At 48.7% G+C, this 22,181-nt stretch overlaps 4 protein-coding genes across 6 annotated transcripts; 3 read left to right on the top strand and 1 right to left on the bottom strand.

Moving 5' to 3' along the window:
• Nucleotides 1–236: 236 nt before the first annotated feature.
• On the bottom strand, nucleotides 237–5,926 carry LOC131137937 (sorting nexin-14). Its single transcript, XM_058086407.2, has 28 exons — nucleotides 5,440–5,926; nucleotides 4,709–4,829; nucleotides 4,560–4,633; nucleotides 4,399–4,477; nucleotides 4,282–4,325; nucleotides 4,128–4,215; nucleotides 3,975–4,059; nucleotides 3,757–3,913; nucleotides 3,619–3,694; nucleotides 3,512–3,556; nucleotides 3,359–3,439; nucleotides 3,177–3,291; nucleotides 2,951–3,106; nucleotides 2,754–2,878; nucleotides 2,625–2,683; nucleotides 2,420–2,552; nucleotides 2,166–2,352; nucleotides 2,018–2,101; nucleotides 1,844–1,944; nucleotides 1,650–1,761; nucleotides 1,548–1,588; nucleotides 1,333–1,452; nucleotides 1,134–1,257; nucleotides 896–1,060; nucleotides 726–821; nucleotides 554–645; nucleotides 413–466; nucleotides 237–343 (listed from the first exon to the last, which is right to left on the bottom strand). Exons 1-28 carry the CDS (start codon nucleotides 5,568–5,570, stop codon nucleotides 338–340), a joined length of 2,751 nt encoding a protein of 916 aa, XP_057942390.2. The 5' UTR covers nucleotides 5,571–5,926; the 3' UTR covers nucleotides 237–337.
• A 552-nt stretch (nucleotides 5,927–6,478) lies between these two features.
• Nucleotides 6,479–8,998, top strand: psmb6 (proteasome 20S subunit beta 6). Its single transcript, XM_058086509.2, has 7 exons — nucleotides 6,479–6,652; nucleotides 7,134–7,201; nucleotides 7,273–7,338; nucleotides 7,406–7,471; nucleotides 7,555–7,684; nucleotides 8,606–8,750; nucleotides 8,821–8,998. The coding sequence occupies exons 1-7, from the start codon at nucleotides 6,497–6,499 to the stop codon at nucleotides 8,946–8,948; spliced, it is 759 nt and encodes a 252-aa protein (XP_057942492.2). The 5' UTR covers nucleotides 6,479–6,496; the 3' UTR covers nucleotides 8,949–8,998.
• A 314-nt stretch (nucleotides 8,999–9,312) lies between these two features.
• LOC131137951 (kunitz-type protease inhibitor 1-like) lies at nucleotides 9,313–13,032 on the top strand. The gene is made up of 10 exons (XM_058086441.2): nucleotides 9,313–9,791; nucleotides 9,929–10,089; nucleotides 10,163–10,304; nucleotides 11,671–11,841; nucleotides 11,909–11,950; nucleotides 12,021–12,149; nucleotides 12,222–12,272; nucleotides 12,351–12,521; nucleotides 12,587–12,646; nucleotides 12,712–13,032. Exons 1-10 carry the CDS (start codon nucleotides 9,401–9,403, stop codon nucleotides 12,888–12,890), a joined length of 1,497 nt encoding a protein of 498 aa, XP_057942424.2. The 5' UTR covers nucleotides 9,313–9,400; the 3' UTR covers nucleotides 12,891–13,032.
• Nucleotides 13,033–13,106: 74 nt separating this feature from the next.
• On the top strand, nucleotides 13,107–21,170 carry plekhg3 (pleckstrin homology and RhoGEF domain containing G3). Of its 3 annotated transcripts, XM_058086360.2 has the most exons (18): nucleotides 13,107–13,226; nucleotides 13,690–13,733; nucleotides 15,378–15,739; nucleotides 15,867–15,967; nucleotides 16,192–16,261; nucleotides 16,332–16,378; nucleotides 16,454–16,604; nucleotides 16,714–16,845; nucleotides 16,922–17,104; nucleotides 17,175–17,267; nucleotides 17,336–17,422; nucleotides 17,620–17,647; nucleotides 17,719–17,805; nucleotides 18,466–18,498; nucleotides 18,571–18,593; nucleotides 18,805–18,873; nucleotides 18,998–20,186; nucleotides 20,348–21,170. In XM_058086360.2, exons 2-18 carry the CDS (start codon nucleotides 13,697–13,699, stop codon nucleotides 21,103–21,105), a joined length of 3,450 nt encoding a protein of 1,149 aa, XP_057942343.2. In that variant the 5' UTR covers nucleotides 13,107–13,226; nucleotides 13,690–13,696; the 3' UTR covers nucleotides 21,106–21,170. The 3 variants fall into 3 exon arrangements, with proteins under 3 accessions (XP_057942343.2, XP_057942374.2, XP_057942363.2); XM_058086391.2 differs by lacking the exon at nucleotides 13,690–13,733 and having other exon boundaries at nucleotides 13,139–13,226; nucleotides 15,432–15,739; XM_058086380.2 differs by lacking the exons at nucleotides 13,107–13,226; nucleotides 13,690–13,733 and adding an exon at nucleotides 14,472–14,525.
• Nucleotides 21,171–22,181: the final 1,011 nt, after the last annotated feature.

The raw sequence follows: 22,181 nt of genomic DNA, 5'->3' as shown, positions 1-22,181 counted from the left end.
CTTTTTTGTAGCAGGTTGGATAGCGTTAATAATATTTACCACCCGCTGGGACTGACTGATGCTAACTAGCAAGCTAACACTGACGCTGCATGGTTTGGGTAACTAAGGTAAAGGTGAATGCTCCCTGGCTGACTTAGTTTGTTGGTGCGGAAAGGTAAAGTTGCTAGATGGCAGGACTGGTGGCCCCCACTAGATGGCAGCAGTACACATGAACAGAATCCAGAAGACACCCGAAATGCTCACAGATATTTTAGTTGGAATGCTTTGCTCAGTATTGCACTTTTCTCATCCAGGATGTGGATTTGGTTTGTTTGCGTGGTTTCCACGACTACATCCTTCAGCGCTGAGGAGGAAAGATGGAAGGTGTTGAGAAGCATTGGCTGAGCTGTCAATGTTGCTGGTGCTGCTGTACCTCAAGTTCAGGAAAGAGCTCCAGCAGGGCGATGTCCAGCAGGACATATGACATCTGAACAGGGCAAAGAAAAGAAGAGTTCAAAGCAAACCAATCAAAACTTGTCTTCATTTTGCTCAACCAAATGTTTATTTTCATCACCTGCTTGTTGAGGAGAGGCTGCTGTAGACCCTCAAAGAGAAGCTGGACGCCGTCATGTTTGGCCTCCTCGCCAACACACTTATCAACAATGTCTAACAACACATACACGCAGAGGACGAGCCGGGGCTCAGTTGGACATGTCTGCCGACAAGTCAAGGAGTTGCAGACTCACCAGGCAGATAGGCCATCATCTGCTCAAACGTCTGCTTGGCCCTGGTCTGCTTGTCCAGGCAGCTTCGCTCCTCGCTGCTCTCACAGAAGATGGCATCTGGCAGAACACGTGTGGCGAGCATGTTTAGTGGTGGATGCCTAAAAGATGGCATCTAATATGGTCGCCCTGACCTCGGAGCTGCGTGATGAGTGAGACCAGACGGTGCTCCTGCAGGATCTCGTCCAGCTTGGACTGCATGTGCTGCTCCATGTATGCCTCAAAGGTGTTCTTCAAAAGGATCCTGCCGGCTGACAGTAAGTGGTGCAACCACGGCGGCATACGGAACGCCAGTCGACCTTGGTGATGAAAAGGTTAAGATGTTTGCTGGTCTGGCGCGTGCGGCGCCCGGTGGCGAGCATGTCACCTTACCAACGTGCATCATGTAGTCGTACATGCCCTCAACGCCGACCGCCTCCAGGAAGCAGTTGTGGTTCTGTCGTCTCTCGACGCCGGCTGCCATGTTGGCGTTGTTCCTGAAGAGCCGGTTGAGGAGCTGAGCGGGATCAACATCACATGCTGGTGAAATGCCGAGCCAACATATGGACAAACGAGGGAGCTGACGTCATACCCGCTTGTTGGCATCTGCGCCAGGACTGAGGATGGTCAGTTCGGGACGGCTAGGCTTGGCTTTGGGAGATTCGCACGAGTTGAAGAAGGACTGGATGAACGGCTCCAGGTTTTGTCCTTTCTGGAAAACATACCACACTCAAGCATGCTAGCACGCTTCCCATGCAACACCCTCTGCTGTCCACTCTAGAAAGTGCATGGAACCGTGACCCTCACCTCTTTCATCAACTTCCCGGGAACAGACTTGAAGATTTTCCCTGCAGGACAAAATGTTTAGTTACAAAGAAGAAGAAATGTAAAGAGAGGCGCTGATGGTACCCAAGTTGACATCAGGCAGCATCCTGTCCACAAACTGAGACTCCACGCTATGAGGAGACAGGAAGTCAGCCAGCAGCTGACTGTTGCTGAGCTCTGTATACTGCAGGAGTCTCTACACACACACACACACACACACACACACACACACACTGATCAGTGATCCTCCTGGGTGTAGTTTGTCTAATGTGTATTACCTGTAAATACTCTTCAAACTCCTCCCTCTTGGACGCCAGGAAGTCATGATTCTTCGGTCCCAGGATGCGTTTGGGAGGAAGCTGCGCATCCGCAAAGGTGCCTGTGAGCATCACGTCTTGAGTTTGAGGACAGCGGCGGAAGGAAAGGCAACAAACGGCGAGCGGCAACATTACCATGAAACTCTGTGAGCTTGGACTCCAACACGTAGAACTCCATGTATCTTCTGTACACCGACCACCTCTCCGGATCGTGGCCCACTGCAAGAAGATCTGTCAGGATGACAACGTTCGGCAGATATGGGAGTCTTGGGCGTCGGCTCACCTTCCCTCCTGTCGTTGCGCTCCACATCAATGCAGAAGACGGGAATTCTCTCCCTCTTGGCCTCGTCCTCATAGAAGTCGATGTACGGGATGGTGATGGTCCAGGCCGAAAGGTTCCTCAGGCTTCCCGGTGTGCAGGCGAGCTCGGCGGGGGAGTCGTCCTCCATCACCACCATAGCCTCCTCCACCTGTGGGGGACAGTCGTGTCACATGACCAGACGGCTTGAGGCAGGCAACATCGAAGAAGATTCTCACCACGTCATCATCTGCATCAGCCATGGCATTGGGCGGCAGGATGGCGCCCTCCATGGTAGTGCTCTTGAACACACCTTTGAGCTTGCTGCCAATCCTGCTGATCCCAAACGACTCCCCTCGCTTGGAAGTGTTCCTACAAGCAGGTCACATGGTACACGGCGCCCCACGCAGGACCACTTGAGCACTGATTGGTTGGTTGACAAACCTGCTGACTCGTAAGCTCCTTGTTGGTGACTCGGCTCCTTTCAGCAGGTGTCTGAAGTACTGACACACACACACAAACACACAATCATCTTCCCACTTTAGGAAGTGTGCACATGTGTGGTGGCCCTACCTCGTCGCTGTGACAGAACATGGGTGTGAAGACGTTCTCAAGAAGAGACAGGACGTGTTCGTAGGCCTCAAAGAGACAGCGCATGGTCTGCAGCTTGACCACGGCGCCGTACGGACCTGCAGCCACTGAATAAGACGTCATGTGATCACACCTCAAAGGAGCGTGTCAAAGGGCGATGGAAAAAAATTATGTTTTACCGTTCCTTATCTCGTCCACGATGAAGCGGTCCAAGTTGATCTTGTCCACGCTTTCATCCAGGCAGTAAGTCTCGTAGATGTGCACCACCTCGCCGTGCAGACGTCGCAGCTCCGAGTCGCACAGCTCCGGGCTCAAGATCTTGTCATTGAGCTCCTCTGGAGGATGACGTGGCAACATTTGTGTCACATGACGCCATGCGGTCACACACGCTCGTGGGGCTCTCACCTACGACCAGGCAGAACTGCAGCACGTGCACGGCGCCCTCCTGCTTCAGGAAGTTCATAAAGCGGAACAGAAGGTCCTGCTGCTCCCTGATCTCCCTCAGCTCCAGCTTGAGCACCTGCGAGGCCGACAGTGGGGATAGTGAACGGTCGATGGCTGCACGTGGCGGTGCGAGGCTGACTGACCGAGGGCTTCTTGTGGCTGCAGGCTGCGTATTTGTGCAGGAAAGGAACCAAAGCTGACGGAGCTTCTGTAGCAGCTTCTGGCTGCATGCACAAACACCACAAAGGTCACATATGAACACAAATGTCAACATGTTCACACTTCTGTGGACTTACTGGAGTGTCATCGATAAACTTCAGCACCATCAAGTTGACAGTGTCCTGCAAAAGCAATAGGGGGCACGTTCAAAAGAGTCAAGTTGCACCGGAGAAACCCGACTCACCGGATCGGCCATGAAGTCCATGGTGGGAAGGATGACGGAGCCTGCCATGACCTCCCTCAGCAGCAGCGCCAGAGACCTGGCAAAAGCAGACGCTCAGCGTGGAGTACTTCCTGTCTGCGGGATGTGGCATGAGCATACCTGCACTCTGTTGCTTTCGGAGGCATCAAGTATGGGAACAGCATCTCGCTCAGCTTCCTGAGGTATAACAGCTCGTTCTTGCGGCTGCGCACGGCCACGTGGAGGTCGGCACCGTACTCCTCCAGAGACGCTTGCTGCAGCGTGTGACCTTGGTGGACTGAATGAACCCAACGTCAGCATGCGCCACGACCTTGAAGTGCCAACGCCGTACGTATTACCTTTAGCTTGAGCTTTAGCCAGAATCTCCACGTGTTTCACCGCAGCCTTCATCACTTTGTCTGCAAATACAGCGGGAACGTCCACCTGTAGGTGCAGCCTCACATGTTACCTTTGACCTCTTGCATGAACGCACGCCACAAGGAGAGCGTCACCTTTTGAGCTCGGCGGACAAAGACAGATGCAAAGAAGCGAAAGGTCATGCGGAGTTCATCCACACACGCCTCGTCATCCGTGATGTCCCTGCGGTCCACAAAAGGAAGTCCAGTTGGGCTTTGGGACAAGAATGACAAGCACACAAACACTCACCGATACCACGGGTACACAAAGTTCTCCAGAACCAGCTCAAAGACCTGCAAGTCAGAGTGACAGAAGTTACAAATCAAGACTTGTCGACCGTGATCCATGCTGGACATGAAGTCTGACCTCTGCGAGGGACGAGTCCACCTTGGAATGAACCTTCAGGCCCAACCACGGCTGGTAGTTCTCCAGCAGCAACGTGGGCCTTGGCACAGTAACAGCACATAAACAACATGCAGTGCTGAGGACACAAAGTGCTGTTACCATGGCAACGCAACATAACCTACCGATGACGCTTGCATTTCACCTTGCCACACACGGCACAACTGTGACCCGAAGGGAACAACTCTTGTTCCTGACGCTGTCACAGCACAGAAAACATCATCATCATCATCATCACGAGAGGGCACCCTGATATTGCCCACTGAACACTCACTGTGTGTCTCGCTTTCCTGCTGAAGAAGATATTTGGCAGCAGCGAGTCTGGTTCCAGAGCACAGTAGAATGTGATGACACCCGCCAGGAAGGACCAGAAGCCCATCAGGATGTGGATGTACCTGCAAGGACAACAAACACCTCATCACATCATATCATAGCAAGTACCCCCACCAGGCTGTAAGCAGTACAGGCATGACATCACTGCACGTTTAAGTCTTTTTAAGTAAATGCTCACTGAATATTTTTAATATAGCATGTATTTCAACTGTATGTATTTCAACATGCGTGGGTTTTCTCCAGGTACTCCGGTTTCCTCCCACATTCCAAAAACATGCTAGGTTAATTGGCGACTCCAAATTGTCCATAGGTATGAATGTGAGTGTGAATGGTTGTTTGTCTAAATGTGCCCTGTGATTGGCTGGCCACCAGTCCAGGGTGTATCCTGCCCTCGCCCAAAGACAGCTGGGATAGGCTCCAGCACCCCGCGACCCTCGTGAGGAAAAAGCGGTAGAAAATGAATGAATGAATGAATGTATTTCAACTAGTTTAAAAGTGCTCAGCCGTCACGCCATGACGTCATTACGTACAATAAGCTGCTTAGCACACAGATTAACTGTAAACACACACTGTAGACTTTCACATGAAATATATAGTGTCTTAAACAGTAACCATACACTGTTGTGTTAATTTAATACATAGATATACGGTGTGAAAGTAAAGCACAGTTACCTGTTGAGCAGCAGGGTGAGGCCCATCATGAAGACCAGCAGGCAGCAGAAGACTGGATATTGACGACCCGCTTTACTCACAACGTCCAGCCTCAGTGTTCGCTTTAAAGTCTCCATTACACCCTCCGTCATCCTCCCTCAGCAGAAAACAGCTAAATGTCCCCCATATTTTACAATGTGTGCTGCGAGGACGGAAGAAGTTGAAAGTCGCGCTCCGTTTACATTTGAGCCAGCTAGCTATAGGCTACACGAGACTTACAGCGATTAAAGTAATATCGTCACAAAATAACACAAAGCATCGCCAAGACTTGCAACATTGCCGCTCCTCAACTTCACTGGTTGACTTTATAGAAATACTTTGAAGTCATGTCAACTTTTAGGCGACTTCTTTGACAGCTCATTTGTTGACGGATCCTTGTTGGGTTGCCAGATGTGATGGAATCCTACAAACCTGCTCTTGCAGCTAAAGTTATAGAAGTAATTTGAAAAGACGTTCGAGCAATCATTACAACGCCATTGGCGTTATTAAAACCATAGTTACTCAAGGGCACCCGAGTAGTCTTGAGAGGCACAATAAACCCAAGTCGTGAGACTCCAAAGAGCCTTCATATTCGCAAACATGGCAACCCCAATGTCACTTCCGCTCATTTGAACGCTTGACTTGTTTGCACATTTCAGCGTTCATCGAGAATAAATAATGTTAAGTGGATATACATTTAATACCGATTAAGCCCTACACAATGTTTCTCAAAAAACATAAAAATAGATCCATTTTCACTGCATATAACACACGATTTTATAAAATGATGCATGCTGAATAGTGATTTAATTAGGGGGAACATGTATAAATATATAACCTTTGCTGATTTCCTTTTTTTGTCACTTGAATATTTCAGCTCATCAAATATTTTAAGTATTAATCAATGACAACACAACTGAACATAAAGTGATCCCCTAAAAATATTGGGTTTGGATCGATCAAATCCAAATCCAACACGATCCAACTATCCACTTTCACAAACCAAACACTAGGCGGCGCTAATGCACCAAAGTCATGGATGCCAACCGCCACAAAACCGAGGAAGAAGACTCCACGAGAAGTGTACAGGAACAAGATGGCGGGAGCTACAGCAGCAATGGGTCGTTTGGACCAACACGGTTCTTTAAAAACCAATCTGGTGCCGGACTGGACACGTAAAGAAGTCAGCACCGGGGTAAGTATCGCCGATGGTGACCAGTTGAGCCCTAAGTCGGTTCAGTTGACGCTCGGTTGAGATGTTTAGAAACTGAAAAGCGGCTGAATGAGACAGCAATTCCGTGGCTAATAGCTAGCTAACATTGTTTACAAGCAGAACGGAAGACTGGAACAGGGGCGTTTATTTCCATTCCATGTATTTTATATTCGCCGCTGTAAATTAAAATGTGTGCGTTTGTAAAAGTGACCTGTTGTAATGAAGCGAATTTGATTTTCCACTTGAGATTTTTTGGCCCAGCATACCGCGTTGTTATATAATTTCACATTGAGTGCGTGGCATCCTTTTAAAGCAGAATGGCATCCTTTTTGTTTGGGTCTATTGCTTATGAGAATGACGATCCAGCAAGGTGGTATTTTGAAGAATATTGATCTATGAAGTCATGTGTAACTTAGCACGTCCCACTCTTTATTAAGCATAACTTTATCCTGTTTTGTGTCAGACCACCATCATGGCGGTGGAATACGATGGAGGCGTGGTCATTGGTGCCGACTCCCGCACCACTACTGGGTAACTATCTTATTGTGTGTATCATCATTGCGTGCGTGTGCCGCTATGTTAAACTGCTTGTTGTGTGTCAGAGCGTACATCGCCAACAGAGTGACAGACAAACTGACGCCCATTCATGACCGAATCTTCTGCTGCCGGTCAGTGTGCACCACTTCCTCCTCTTCCGGGCAGTGGCTCTCTGCTTCACGTGTTGATGTGTTGCAGGTCTGGATCAGCTGCTGACACTCAGGCCATCGCAGACGTGGTCGCTTACCAGCTTGGCTTCCACAGGTGCCACACGTGATTGACTGTGTGCACACTGCGTGCACACTTTGACAGGCTGATGTCTGATGAATGTTTGTGTGCGCCCCCAGCATCGAGCTCGATGAGCCCCCGTTGGTGGAGACGGCCGCTAATCTGTTCAAAGCTAGCTGCTACCGCTACAGGGAAGAACTGATGGCTGGCATACTGGTGGCAGGCTGGGACAAGAGGAAGGGTGGACAGGTAAAGCAACACACTATACTACACCACGCTAGGGGTGCAGGGGTGTGTCATCCTCATGTTTTGGTATGTACTTACCGGTAAGGTAAGGGAACACAATGCAAAATAAAACCGCTTTGCTTTTGAGTTTTTTAAATGAAGCATGAAACTGCAATTACAATCTAAGGTGTTCCAGGTATTTTTTTCCAATTTTCATCAGCTCTTAGGCAGACCCTTTCTCACTTGCAATATAAACCATGTAGGATATGGGACATTACGTGTGGGGAGGGCCGTTCACCAGCGCGTGCACTCACACCAACGCACTCGGTGCAAAATGAATTGCAAGACTGGTCCGTACAGGCGTGTTGTCCCTTGCTGGGTGGACCAAAACGGCCCATTATAGTACTGCAATATTGTATGTGGCATCCCGACACTACACTACACCATGGTTGGGCAAACTGCGGCCTGCAAAACATATTCATCCAGGCATTTCCAAATTCCTTTTTTCTAACCCTTTAACATTGAAACTGTAGCTGTGGCACACCTCAAACAACACGGCAACACACACAATGCACAAAACTTGCCTACCTACTGCACCATGTGGCCATATTTCAGCCGCAAGGCATGCTGGGTATGGTTTCTCACATTTTGGCTTGATTTCGAAATTCGTGGATGTCATCAGAAATATACTCTCCATATCCAGTGTTTTGTTGTTCATCGTTCATATTGTTGTTGCCGCTGGACTACCCAGCATGCCTCGCGGGCATTTGAAAGTAAGTTTGAAGTTGTGTTTAGCGCTCAGTCGTGGTTAGTATTTGATTTACATGATGCAGTAACTTAGTGTGGATGTGTTGTTTTCATTTCATTGCACCGTGAGCTTGCCCACCACGACACTACACTACACTGTTGCAGCGGCAGTAATCAACAAGTGTGTCTTTGTGTCAGGTGTACTGCGTTCCTATTGGTGGGATGCTGGTGAGGCAGCCGGTGTCTGTTGGCGGCAGTGGCAGTTCGTATATTTACGGCTTCATGGACTCCAACTACAAAGCAGGAATGAGCAAAGAACAATGTCTTGAGCTGACTGCTGCAGGTACACACACACACTCTCTCTCACACACACACACACAGTATCTAAAAGTATAACTGCGTGTCACCCTCAGCATTATCCCTGGCGATGGAGAGGGATGGTTCCAGCGGTGGCGTGATCAGACTGGCTTCCATTTCGGAGGATGGAGTGGAGAGAAAAGTCATCTTAGGAAACCAGCTGCCTAAATTTTCAACACACTGAGCACATTCGCATACACGGCTGTTCATTTTGACATTAAAAACGTTAACATAGCATTGTTTGGATTCTCTTCTTGTCCTTAAATTGTAAAAAATGGAAATTTAAATTAGAATTATACAATTATAATGCAATGTATGAGCCACGTCTTCAAGTGTAGTTCCAATCCTGTCCAGCAGGTGGAGGCAGCCACTAAGCTCACCTGGTGTGACCATGCACATTGGAACAACGTAGCTGAGATCACATGTGAACTTTGTTCGGTGCGAAATTGTTTGTTTTATTTAGTTGACGTTAAATGCAGTTCATTGACGTATGAAGTTGAGGCAACTCACCTGTGTGACGTCACTGAGCAGGGCGGGGTCATTGTTCCGGTGCGTCTTCCTGTTTTTGAGCAGGTGACAACACTTGAGCAGCCGCAAACACGCCTGACGTTGACGTCCGTTGAGACTGAAAGTGAAATGTCTTCATCGCCTTCCTACCTCTTCCTCTTCCTCCTCGTCCTGCTGCGGGACGGCGGTGCGGCCGAGGACGCCAACTGCTTGGCCAGCTTCCGGTCCGGTCAGGACGACTTCGTGCTGGATTTGGAGGACGCGGTGAAGGAGGGTGCGGTGCTGTTGGCTGTCGCTGACTCTCCCACAATGGCCGACTGCCGGCGCGCGTGCTGCGCAGAGTTTAGGTGTAACGTGGCGCTGATGGAGCCGCGTGACGCGCGCGGCAACCTCACGTGTACGCTCTACGACTGCGTGCACAGGAACCACTTCGTGTGCAGGTTCGTCAAGCGGCAGGGCTACCGGAGCTTCATCAGAGAGGCCGAGTACCGGAAGTACCTGGAAGGCCCGCTGGGACCAGGTGAGTGTCCCCGAGGAAACGTAGCCCTAGACGGGGTAGATCTGCGCCTGCGCTGATGCTGGAGACAAACGTTGCAAGTTGCTGCATGCTGAGCTGATCAAAACAAGTTGGTCACGTGTCACTGTCACCTTCCTCAGCTGAGCAGGCTCCGCCCATCGCCAACGCGGGCCGTGACCGGGTGGTTCAGCCCGGAGCCACCGTTACCCTGAACGGCATCGAGAGCCTCGCCGTCGGCCACGCCCACATCGTTGACTATCGCTGGACGGTGCAGAGCGCAGACGCTGACGTCACCATGGAGGTGACACGCCCTCTTTGCTCGACATTTTAAATGGAATGAGTAATCGGGGTGCAATTTTGTGTCACGGTTGTAGGAGACCGACCTGCCCGACCAGGTGCGGCTCTCCAACCTGCAGCCGGGCAACTACCGCTTCCGCCTGACTGTCACTGACTCCAACGACCAATCACACAGCGCCGAAGTCGGCGTTCTCGTCTTGAGCCCCGAGCAGTCTACCTGTGAGTCATGTGGTCTTTGTCTCGTGTCAAAGTTGGTCAACAGTAGATCATGTGTTCATAGTTACAGTCTGGGACGGCTAGGGGGAAATAGTGAGGCGGGGCCGCGTCACTCCTGTGATTGGGCGTGATTCCGGCTGCCCAGCATGCTTTGTGGTACTTGTTTTGTAAAAAGTTGCTAAGGTTGCATGTACTGTAATGTGACCATAGTTGTTTATTATTATTCATTCATTTTCTACCGCTTTTTCCTCACGAGGGTCGTGGGGGTGCTGGAGCCTATCCCAGCTGTCTTTGGGCGAGAGGCGGGGTACACCCCGGACTGGTCACCAGCCAATCACAGGGCACATATAGACAAACAACCATTCACACTCGTACCCGGAGAAAACCCACGCATGCACAGGTAGAACATACAAACTCCACACAGAGATGGCCGAGGGTGGAATTGAACCCTGGTCTCCTAGCTGTGAGGTCTGCGTGCTAACCACTCGACCGCCGTGTCGCTATTATTATTATTATCATTATCATTATCATTATCATTATTATATAGTTGCCCTATCTTTACTTACTAGTTACATGTTGTGATTAGTGTGCAGTTAGCATCCTGTCTAGGCTTGTGTTTGCTTTAAAGTACTCTTGAATTTACACTAATCTTCAATTACAATAAAGGGGGTCACACAGTGGCGTCATTAGGTCTATTTTAGGGACTGAAGCCCCCCTAAATAATTTGATATTTTTTATAGATTTTCTTTAATTTTATTATTTTTTTTACAAAAAAATCTGACAAATTTCATATACTAGGGTAAAAGCAGCCTAATAAGCAAGCCAATAAGCAGGCTAATACTAGCCCACGAGTAGTAGTAATAATCAGAAGAAGAATAATGATGATAGTAATAATAATAGGCTAATTAATAATATAATAATGATTATTATATCATTAATCACTGTCCACTGGACAGAATGGTTGCAGTGGTTTTGCAGTGTAGATTGTGTGTCATTGTGTACATTTAATGGTGGCCTAAAACAATTGAGTATTTCTACTAAATCTGTCCAAATGTGGGAAAGTTATATGCTGGTTCTTGTTTGTTATTTGTTTGTTTTTTTTTATTTTTAATATAAAAAAAATTCGATTACATTCATTCATATCCTGTGCATCTTCAGGGGGCTAAGCCCCCCGTCCTCAGAACCGAGTGACGCCCCTGGAGCCACAAAATATGGCACTGTGGGCAGCAGGTTAGTAAATAAGCTACGTCGAGGCCTGCTAACATCGAAACAAACAGGAAATGTTGTGGGTGTGGTTTACTGCCATTACGTCATCCCTGTTTCAGCACACCACATGCCTGTATGTGACCTTTGACCTCCTGTGTTGCAGTGTACTGCTTGGTGCCGATGAAGGCGGGGCCTTGTCGCGCCGCCTTTCCTCGCTGGCGTTACCATGCCGATACAGGCGAGTGTCAGCCATTTACGTTTGGAGGTTGTAAGGGGAACCGCAACAACTTCCTGTCAAAAGATGAGTGCGTGAAGGCCTGCGCTGGAGTCACAGGTGACTAGTGCGCACACACACACACATGCGCGCACACACACACTAAGAGTGTGTTCTTGATCCACAGGAGCACCATCGGATCAATCACGCATCGCTGTGCCAGCTGACGGTCAGTCCCACAATGCACCTTTCACATCACACGTGCAGCCTGTCCAGATTGTGTGCGTGCGTGTGCGCAGAGGTGTGTGGCGTTGCTTGTCTACCTGGTCAGCTGACCTGCAGTAACGGCTGCTGTTTGGACAAAAGTCTCGAGTGTGACGGTGTGATTCACTGCGGCGACGCTTCAGATGAGGACCACTGCAGCCAACGTAACACGCACCCACCCACACCCACCCACGCACACCCACACATCCAGTGACCTTTGCCCTCTTTTTGGTCAGTCAATCAAACGTTCTCTCGGCTGCTTGACATTGACGTCAATCAGAGAAAAGGTACGAATGCTAAATTTGTCTGACAATTGCTAAAGCTACATGGTAACGGTGCAAATACCCCCCCCCCCCCCTCCCCAGCTCGCTGCATCGAGGCCCCCCGCACAGGCCCGTGTCGTGCCAGTCACACACGCTGGTACTACGACCCGTTGAACGCACGCTGCCAGCGCTTCACATACGGCGGATGCAACGGAAGCGACAACAACTTTGTAGAGAAGACAGAGTGTGACCGCACATGTCACGGCGTAACTGGTAAACACACGCACACCTCACTTGCACGGTGAAAACCTGATGACATCACTTCCTGTTGTACACAGAGAAGGATGTGTTCGCCACAGGACCGTTTGAACGCCTCGAGGAAGAAGAAAATGATTCAAGTATGTTTGACGCTCTCGACTCAAACAAAGATGGAGGACAGGAAGTGACATGACTGTGTTTTCAGGCTCCATTGCGCTGGCGGTGGTTCTATCAGTGGCCATCTTGGCGCTGCTGGCGATCCTGGCCTACTGTTTCCTGAAATCCAGGAAGAAGCGCTTACACCAGAATGTTGTCGCAAGCCCCGCCCACCAGGCGTCAGAGCAGTACACGCTGGTTTACAATGACACCACCACCCCTGCCTGACGTCATCGCTGCAGCCATGTTGTTTTTGGAAGTTACACAGTGTTTTCTTATTAAAGTTTTTTTGTACGAAAGTGAAAGAGGCCTTTATGACGTAATCTGCCATGAATGATCGCACGTAAAACATGCATGTAATATGTAACGTATTGGTTTGTTTGTAAACATACATGTGTCGGGCTGCCCTCTGGCGGGGAGCGGTGAACTGCAGCTAAGAAAAGTGGCTTTGATTTGAAAGATGCGCATGCGTACAAAGCAGCTGGCGGGAGCACAGCGGCAACAAGAAACTTGAGCGAAGTTTCCGGAAGTGAAACCAAGTTGTATTTATCCTTCAGGAACCAGGTGAGTCCCGAATTAAAAACACCTTTAATATTTTCTGTCACTCAACTTTCATTTGAAATAGTACCGCAAAGGTTCAGCTTGAACGATGTGTGCTTGTCGGACATCGAAAGTGACGTTTGGAGTGGCAGCTGTTGGACTCATATTATGTTCTGTTCCCATTCGGCCCGCATCTCCTCCTCGACGGAGCATCCAAGTGTTTGTTTTACTTGTTTTGTACTTGTTTTCTTTAACCTTTGGGGCGTTTGGAAGAGAGTGGCATTTAATGTTGTGAGGCGTGTCTGCTGACGTCACTGAGAGAGTGGCTTCTTACTAAACTGGTTTAGTCACGTGACTCAGGTGATGCTTCTTATGAAGATCACCCATGTTGTCATAACTTCTATGTTTACATTTGCAACTGAACTGCACACAGCAGCTTCTTGAATGCTTCACCATGTGTGTGTGTGTGTGTGTGTGTGTGTTTCAGGTAGGTAATGCCAGAAAGAAGTGGTGACGTTGACACGCGTGAAGGTGAGTCGTGTTTGTTAAATGTGTGTTCCTTAAGGATGTTGTGTTGTTGTGAAGGCCGCTGCCAGTGTCCATGACAATGGACAATAGACAAAGGACGTCTGTGTGTGTGTGTGTGTGTGTGTGTGTGTGCGGTTGTGTTTGTGACAGTTTATATTGTGAAAATCAACAAAAACACATGAAAGACCTCCGCCAAGGCAAACACTTGAATCCCACCGTAAGACATCAGTGTTCAACATTCATGTATTTGTTTCACAACAAACCAAAACTTTTAATTATTATTTATTCAAAATTATTTGTACAAATTACTGTTTACGCTGTACATTGTTGTTCATATTTCATGTCATCTATTTATTCTCCACATTATTATTATTATTATTATTATGCAGGAGCCAGGCAACGACATTTCGTTGGCAATTTCACTGCTGTGATAATAAATTGTATATAATAATCATGCAATGACAATAAAGGAAGTCTGTCTATCTATCCATCTATCCATCCATCCATCCATCTATCCATCCATCCATCCATCCATCCATCCATCTATCCATCCATCCATCCATCCATCCATCCATCCATCTATCCATCCAACTATCCATCCATCCATCCATCCATCCATCCATCCATCTATCCATCTATCTATAAATAAAAGCACATATGTATGTACATTTGGCTTGGGCGTCAACATAAGTAGACGTCCGCTAGGGGGCGGTGTAGAGTCATGTTGTCTAATTGGATTAAGGGGTGCAGGTAGTCATCAGTGTGCATCCTGAGCGTCGTCTGACCTGCTGGCAGGTAGGAAAACATCAAATTCTGACTTGGTTTCTTCTGGTCTTCGCGTGTCCGTGCTCGTCCCGCCCTAGTGTATGTTTGTCTGGTTCTGAAGAACAGCGTATAGATCAGCTCAGCCCACCTGCAAAGGCTTGTGGGTAATGACATTCCTAGCACAGAGATCTTTCTCTACGTCACACACATCCGCCCACCCAAATCCATCTTTTGACGTTTGATTCTGGTGATTAGATATTGATCTTAGATGTGTTTGTGTGTGTGTGATTGCGTATGTGTGTGGGACATTATTTTACACTAGCCGATAATCTCAGGTCACATGACCAGACTCTTAATCACCATAGAAACCATGGCAGGTGTGTTGCATAAGACATTGGTTGATGACTTTCCAAAGTGTGGCCTGGGTGCCATTTTCAGCCCACGGCTTGTTTTTTTTACTGTCCCTCAGCATGTTGTAAAAAAAAAAAAAAAAAAATATATACATATATTACACTCATTTACTTGCCAGCGTTACATCCTTTTATTTTATGTAGCTGTAAAGACCTGGCATAAGTCCTTAGTATGTACCTGCGAATACTGTATGTGGTATGAGTCCCTATGCAGCTGCAAAGACCTGTCAAGGTCTCTATGCAGTTGTGAAGATATGTGCTAGTCTTTATGTACCTGCAAAGACCTGCCCTGTACAAACCTTTGTGTGGCTGTGAAGACCTGGTTTAAGTTTTTATGCAGCTGCGGGACATGGCACAGGTCTTCATGTAGCTACGAAGACCTGCTGGTGTCTGACTGTTAAGTCGGTCATTGGTTGGTCTGCAGTGACATCATCTTCGGTGCCGATCTGACCTGTCAATCATCTCTCCTCAGCCCCACCCATTGGCAGTAATGACCGCCCGTCGTCATCCTGCGACTCCTTGTCAGGACGACGCCCCGCCAGCCTGATCTCGTCGCTGTCCTCGGGGTCCGCATCTTCCCGTGACGAGGGCACGCCCCCAAGATCTTACGCCAACCGCAGCCTGGATCCAAGCCCTGGTAAGGAAGGAGCAGGTCACGTGCAGCCGTGGACACGCCCACAATGTGAGCAGGAGGGGCGGGGCCTTGGCCTCTCCTCGCCTCACTTGACCAGAAACATGGCACCCAATGCCCAGCCCACCTACTTGGACCGTGTTGTCATGGAGATCATCGAGACGGAGAGGACGTACGTGAGAGACCTGCGCATGATTGTGGAGGTGAGAGACCACCATGATTGATTGATTGATTGATTGATGTGATCAGGTGACGATGGCAAAGAGTAAGTCGGAGGATGCTCCATCTGCTCACCACACAAATACCCATAATGCAATCCTGTCTCTTCAGGACTACCTGGCCCACATCATCGACCAGGTGGACCTGGCCATCCGTCCAGAGCAGGTGTGTTTCCTCTTCGGGAACATCGAGGACATTTACGAGTTCAACAGGTGAAGAAACAAATGTTGAAACTTCCTGCTCAGGTGTCTTCAGGTGTAACGCTGTGGGTTAGTTCCCAGACTGAAGATCTTCTCGGAGGTTCTTCTCAAATGAGAAGAACTTCTCACCTTTAACTAGCTGACATTCATCATCAGCGCCCCCCGCTGGACATGTTGGCTCATGACTGATCTGTGGTCACCATCCTCATCGCTTCTTCTGTCTTATCTTCTGGCAGCGAGCTGCTCCAGGATCTGGACCTGTGCGAGCATGACGCCGTGGCGGTGGCCAGATGCTTCGTGATGAAGGTGAGGAAGACTCCCGTCGCCGTTATGTGGACGTGTGTTCTGGTCCTGAAACCATGTGCGTGTGTTTCAGAGCCAGTACTTTGACATCTACACTCAGTACTGCACCAACTACCCAAAGTGAGGCCCGGATTCTTTCACCATCTTTGACGTGACGTGATCACCATCAATGACCTTCATGTGACCTTGTTGCAGTTCTGTGCTGGCGCTGACCGAGTGCATGCAGGACTCGTCTCTGGCCGTCTTCTTCCGGGACCGCCAGGACACTTTGAAGCGCTCGCTGCCTTTGGGTTCATACCTGCTCAAACCCGTTCAGAGAATCCTCAAGTACCACCTGCTGCTTCAGGTGCCCCGCCCACAAAGCGCCATCCATACGGCCGTTGATAACATGACGCTATTCATTCTGTTCAATAATAATGATGATGACACTTATTGATGAGGACCCCCACGTTTAGGAGATCGCTAAGCACTTTGACCCTGAGGAGGAGGGATACGAGGTGGTGGAGGAGGCCATCATCACCATGACGGGCGTGGCCTGGTACATCAACGACATGAAGCGCAAACACGAGCACGCCGTGAGACTGCAGGTCAGCGTGGACGCGCCATGCATGCGCACGTGGTCACTGGTCGTCGCTGAACACCGTGTTGCCTTTACCCCCGCAGGAGGTCCAGTCGCTGCTGTTGAACTGGAAAGGTCCAGATCTGACCACATACGGAGAGCTGGTTCTGGAAGGAACCTTTAAGGTTCACCGTGCCAAAAACGAGAGAACGCTCTTCCTGTTGGAGCGCGTGTTGCTCATCACCAAGCGGCGTGGAGAGCACTACGTCTACAAGATGCACATCTCTGTGAGACGCTCACACGACAACGCAGTCCGAAGTTTAGACGCGCGTGTTGATGTGATGATTGTGTTGTCAGTGTTCCACATTGATGCTGATCGAGAGCGCCAAAGACAGTCTCAGCTTCAGCGTGATGCACTACAAGCAACCCAAGCAACCTCACACTGTGCAGGTCGCCATTGGAGCATGTGAGGGGGTGTGGCTTTGGTATGTCATATGACACATCTGCTGATGTTTCAGGCCAGGTCAGCGGAGGAGAAGGAGATGTGGGCTCATCACATCAAACGCATCATTCTGGAAAACCACCACGCTATCATCCCACAGAAGGTCAGGACCGGTGAACATCAAGTAGTTCGTAATAATACAGTAGTCATAAACACATCATATGCAGTATAATACTAATGTTTTTAATCATTAAAGTTGAATAATAATAAATGATTTGTAGTAAATACTATAATAAATACTGGTATAGGATATTTTCATAATATTTTCATAATTTTAATAATAAATAAACTGTGTTTCAGGCCAAAGACGCCATCTTGAGTTCCAGATGTAAGTCACGGTCAAATCAGGCATTATGATGTCATTGTGATGTCATTGGCGATTACCCCCCCTCCCCGTAGACCCTCACAAGTATCGCTCCAGTCCTGACACCTTGAAGAAAGTCGTGTCCCGTTTGACAGACGAGTTTCCACGGCGACGATCGGCAGGTGAGCAGTCAATCCACCTCGAGGATTGATTGGTTGGTTGTACATATGTTTATGTCCTCTGATTGGTTGGTTGGTTCTACATATGTGTCCTGTGACTGGTTGGTGGTTGTACATATGTGTCCTGTGATTGGTTGGTTGGTGGTACCTATGTGTCCTGTGATTGGTTGGTTGGTTGGTTGATAGGTTGTACCTATGTGTCCTGTGATTGGTTGGTTGGTTGTACCTATGTGTCCTGTGATTGGTTGGTTGATAGGTTGTACCTATGTGTCCTGTGATTGGTTGGTTGGTTGTACCTATGTGTCCTGTGATTGGTTGGTTGATAGGTTGTACCTATGTGTCCTGTGATTGGTTGGTTGGTTGTACCTATGTGTCCTGTGATTGGTTGGTTGGTTGTACGTATGTGTCCTGTGATTGGTTGGTTGTACCTGTGTGTCCTGTGATTGGTTGTTTGTACCTATGTGTCCTGTGATTGGTTGGTTGGTTGTACATATGTGTCCTGTGATTGGCTAGTACAGGTTGTTACCCTTCCTTCCACCCACAGTCAGCTGGGATAGACCCTATTGAAGACAAGCACTATAGAAAATGGATTCATTTATGGCTGATTATTGTTGGATTGATTGATTACGTATTAATTATTGATTGATTCTCTTTGGTATGCAGAGGCGAACAAAGGAAGCGAAAAGAGCTCCAAAGGTAAAGACATGGTGTTAATGTTAGATTATTGATCATGTATCAGCTTGACGACATGATTGTCGTTGTTTGCAGGAGAAGTGGGCGTGGTCTCAAAGGTAAGAAACACTCCATCATCCATCATCAGGTCAACCTGTCAATCAAAACACAAGTTAAGAATAGTAACTGATGACTGTCCAGAAGTAGTGGCCCCGCCTTTGCTCACTTACTAAAGTCATGGACTTGGCATAGTACGCATGCTAACATGCACATGCTAACATAGAATTGGATGCATTGTGTTGTTTTGTGACTTTTTGTGACTTGTTGAAGGAGGAAAGTGTGTCCAAGCAAAAAAGTGTACTTGATGAGGAGGCAGGAAGCGATGCAGCTGCCGAGCAGGTAAACCTTCAATGTTTCTGCCATGATGAATCCATCAAGCGATAGCGGTACCGATTCAACAAGTCTTTTGTTCTGATGTCAGTCTTTAGTTTTTGAGGTTCTGTTCCTTTTCCTTCCTTTCCAGATGTCCTTAGATGAGCTGCTGCCAGAGGAACATCCTCCCGATTCCAACCCTTTGTCAGAGGAGCTGCGAGGTGAACAAGTTCCTGGGTTCGTAGAGGAACCGCCCTCTGCCGCCGCTGAGTCACAATGTAAGCCGCCAAGTAGCGGTGAGTCGTCTGAAGACGAAGACGGCGACCAAAACAGCAGCATCCTTCCCTCGTCCGTCCTGGACAAAGCGGGCGTCATTGCTCAGCACTTCAGCAGCATCAAGCGAGGTGTTCTGGTCCAGGACGACGTCTGCTCACTCGGGGCTTCTCCACGGTTGCCCGTGGCGACCGAGCACATCGGACCATCTTCGCAGCTCAACAGCAATGACTTGGATCTGAGTGACGTCTCGGCTTCGACTGATGTGACGCTCTTGTCTCCTCGAGGGGATGCGGGACAAGGTGCCCTGCAAAGGCGAGACTCTGTCCTCTCCAGCCAGGACCAGCTTCTCATTGGCAAGATCAAGACTTACTACGATAATGCTGGGAACCGGGACGCCAGCTTCCGCCTTCAGCGCAGGGAGAGTCTAACGTACATCCCAGCAGGCCTGGTGAAGACCTCCATTAGCCGCCTCAACAGCTCCCAGACCAGCTCCTCCCCCCCTAATGTGGACCAACCTCCATTAGCACCAAATTCACCCTCAGGCCTTCTTCAAGGTCCTGTGTTCTCCAGTGACTGTTTGGACGCTCAGAGTCCAGAAGATCCTAAAGGTTCTGGGTCGACCACAAGTGGAATCTCCAGGTCTGGATCACAAAGTGTTGAAAAGTTCAGACCTTCGTCTGAAATGGTTCACGTCTGGCAGGTGATGGAGCGAAAGCTCGCCGAGACGTCCTCTCTTTCTGAAATCAAAAACCCAAGATTTCACGAGGACAGTGGAGCGTCGGTTCTCTGTGCCGTCACAGGAGAATCCTCCAATCCTTCATCCCTCAAACACAAATCCAACGACCCGATCCGGGCAGGAAGTCCGACCAATCCTCCCGTCGCCCTCAGAGCTCAGGTTCCTCAGCTCCCAGCAGATGAAGACGACACAGCTGAGAACAAAGTCCGCCATCTTGCTCGTCAGTACAGCCAGCGGATCAAAACGGTCCAACCTCTCGTCCGACAGCGAAGTTGCGGAAGTCTGACGAACAGAAACAAGTTGACCTGCGTTGTGGAGGAAAGCTCAGGTAGGATCACTAGAACCTGCTGAAGTCATGCCGCTTATGTCGACAACCTGTCTATGCAGACCGGCTCATCAAGTACATCATCTAGCCGCTTAAGTTCACAACATAACGTATTGTTACGTTGTCATTATTATCGCTAATGATATTTGTGAATTATTTGGCAGGTCGACCCAATCTGAGTCTGGGAACCGTTCCTCCTGTGAGTCCTGTGGATCAGGTCCGGTCCGCGAGTCCCGACCCTGCTGGTTTCTCCCCGGGTCGGACTTGCCCCCGCAGTCCTGTCAGTGCTCCTCAGCGCACCGAAGCCTTCAACTGGCCCGACGTGCGAGAACTGCGGTCCAAGTATTCCAGCCAGAGCCGATCCGACCAGAGTGGCTCCACTTCGGAGCAGAAGTTTGACGCCTGCCCTCGGCGGCGTTCCCGTTCCTCCTCCGGTGACATCAGTGACGTGCCGTCTCAGCAGTTGCACAACAGCCGGACCGCCAGCCACGAGTCCTGCAAACGACTCCACAGAACAAATTCTTTGGACCCTCGGCTCGCGGCGCCGCACATGAGTGAGATGGCGGAGCTCCTAGGCCAGCAGGACGCTAATGACATCGAAGACCACGTCTCAGACCAGGTCCATCTCTTCGTCACGGGGAAGCTTTCACCAGGAGAACCATCGACGTCTGCGAGCGCCACCAGAGACGAAGACGACGTTTATGTTCAGATCCGCTCGCCAACCAGCCGGGAGAAGATCTCCATCATGGCCGTCATAGACCGTTGCCGGGCCTACCGGGAATCTGACGAGTACAAAGAAAGGAGCGAGTCGCTGAAGTCCGCTTCGTGCTCTGGCGATGACTTTCAACGAGCGAGCGCCGCCTCGGGACAGAAGAACTCGGTGAAAAGTCTCAGAGAAAAGTTCCAGAACCTCAACTCCTAACATCCTCTTTGTTGCCGACATGTCATGTGACGGGGGGGGGGGGTCACATGATCTTCTGGAAAGCATCACCATAACGACAGCAACAATTCACAAAGAAAAGATCATTTTATTTTCATATGCAAATGAGATGCAAATTTCACTTTACTACTTTTACTTTGCTGTAACATTCATCAACTGTATAAATACACATGTATACTACAATATGTATGTGTACCATACATGTATTTATACTCAATACACAACATATTTATACTATACTTGATATATTTATACCCTACACTATACACTGTATCGTGCATTTATACTATACTAGTTACACTACAGCATACTTCTATACTGTATATATAGAAATTATATCTATACTATGTATTATGTAATATATTTGTATTATAAGCTGTTATAGTATATACAGTTTGTAGTACATATTTAAAGGATACCATTCATTCATTTGCTATGCCACGAAATCCTCACTGTACAGTATACCATGCACTATATAGTTATACTAACTATATACTGTATGTACTATTCTATCGCCTTTATATTTACATTATACACAATGAATGTATATTTGATGATACACTTTACAGTATATTTATACTACACTATACACTTCGCCTCCAACAAGTGTGCCATGACGGTATCTAACACGCACGCGCAGTGTTTGCTATGTTGTGTGAATGACGTCACTACAGGTCGTGCACGCGGTTCTGTTAGCCTCTGGAAGATGAGCTAATGGCACGGGTAGACACGTGACGTCAAAAAAATGTGCACAGCGGCTGTGCGCGCGTCCACGTCTTCCTCGCGACGCAGCCCTACGTGCGTGTGAGCGCGTGCGCATGTTGCAGCAGGTTGATGATCAGGATATTTGTCAAGAAGCATCGAGTTATCCCGGAAACCACTGTGCCTTCACAATAAAAGCGTAGACATTTGTTCAGGAAAATCGGCGTTCCGAAACACGTCAAGAAATGTTAGTTTTAGCTTTTTATTTGGCTTTGTCAGGTGTGCTCGTACATGTATAAAAGCTATGAGTCCACCTGATGGAGAAACAGGTTTAGCGTCTGGTCTTTTATTTTTTG

The sequence above is a fragment of the Doryrhamphus excisus genome, linkage group LG11 (assembly GCF_037039965.1).
Source record: "Doryrhamphus excisus strain RoL-2023G ecotype Guam linkage group LG11, RoL_Dexc_Guam_v1.1, whole genome shotgun sequence".
In the NCBI taxonomy this organism is placed as follows: Eukaryota; Metazoa; Chordata; class Actinopteri; order Syngnathiformes; family Syngnathidae; genus Doryrhamphus; species Doryrhamphus excisus.
Note: the sequence above shows the minus strand (reverse complement) of the source record. Positions and strands in the feature narration are given on the sequence as shown.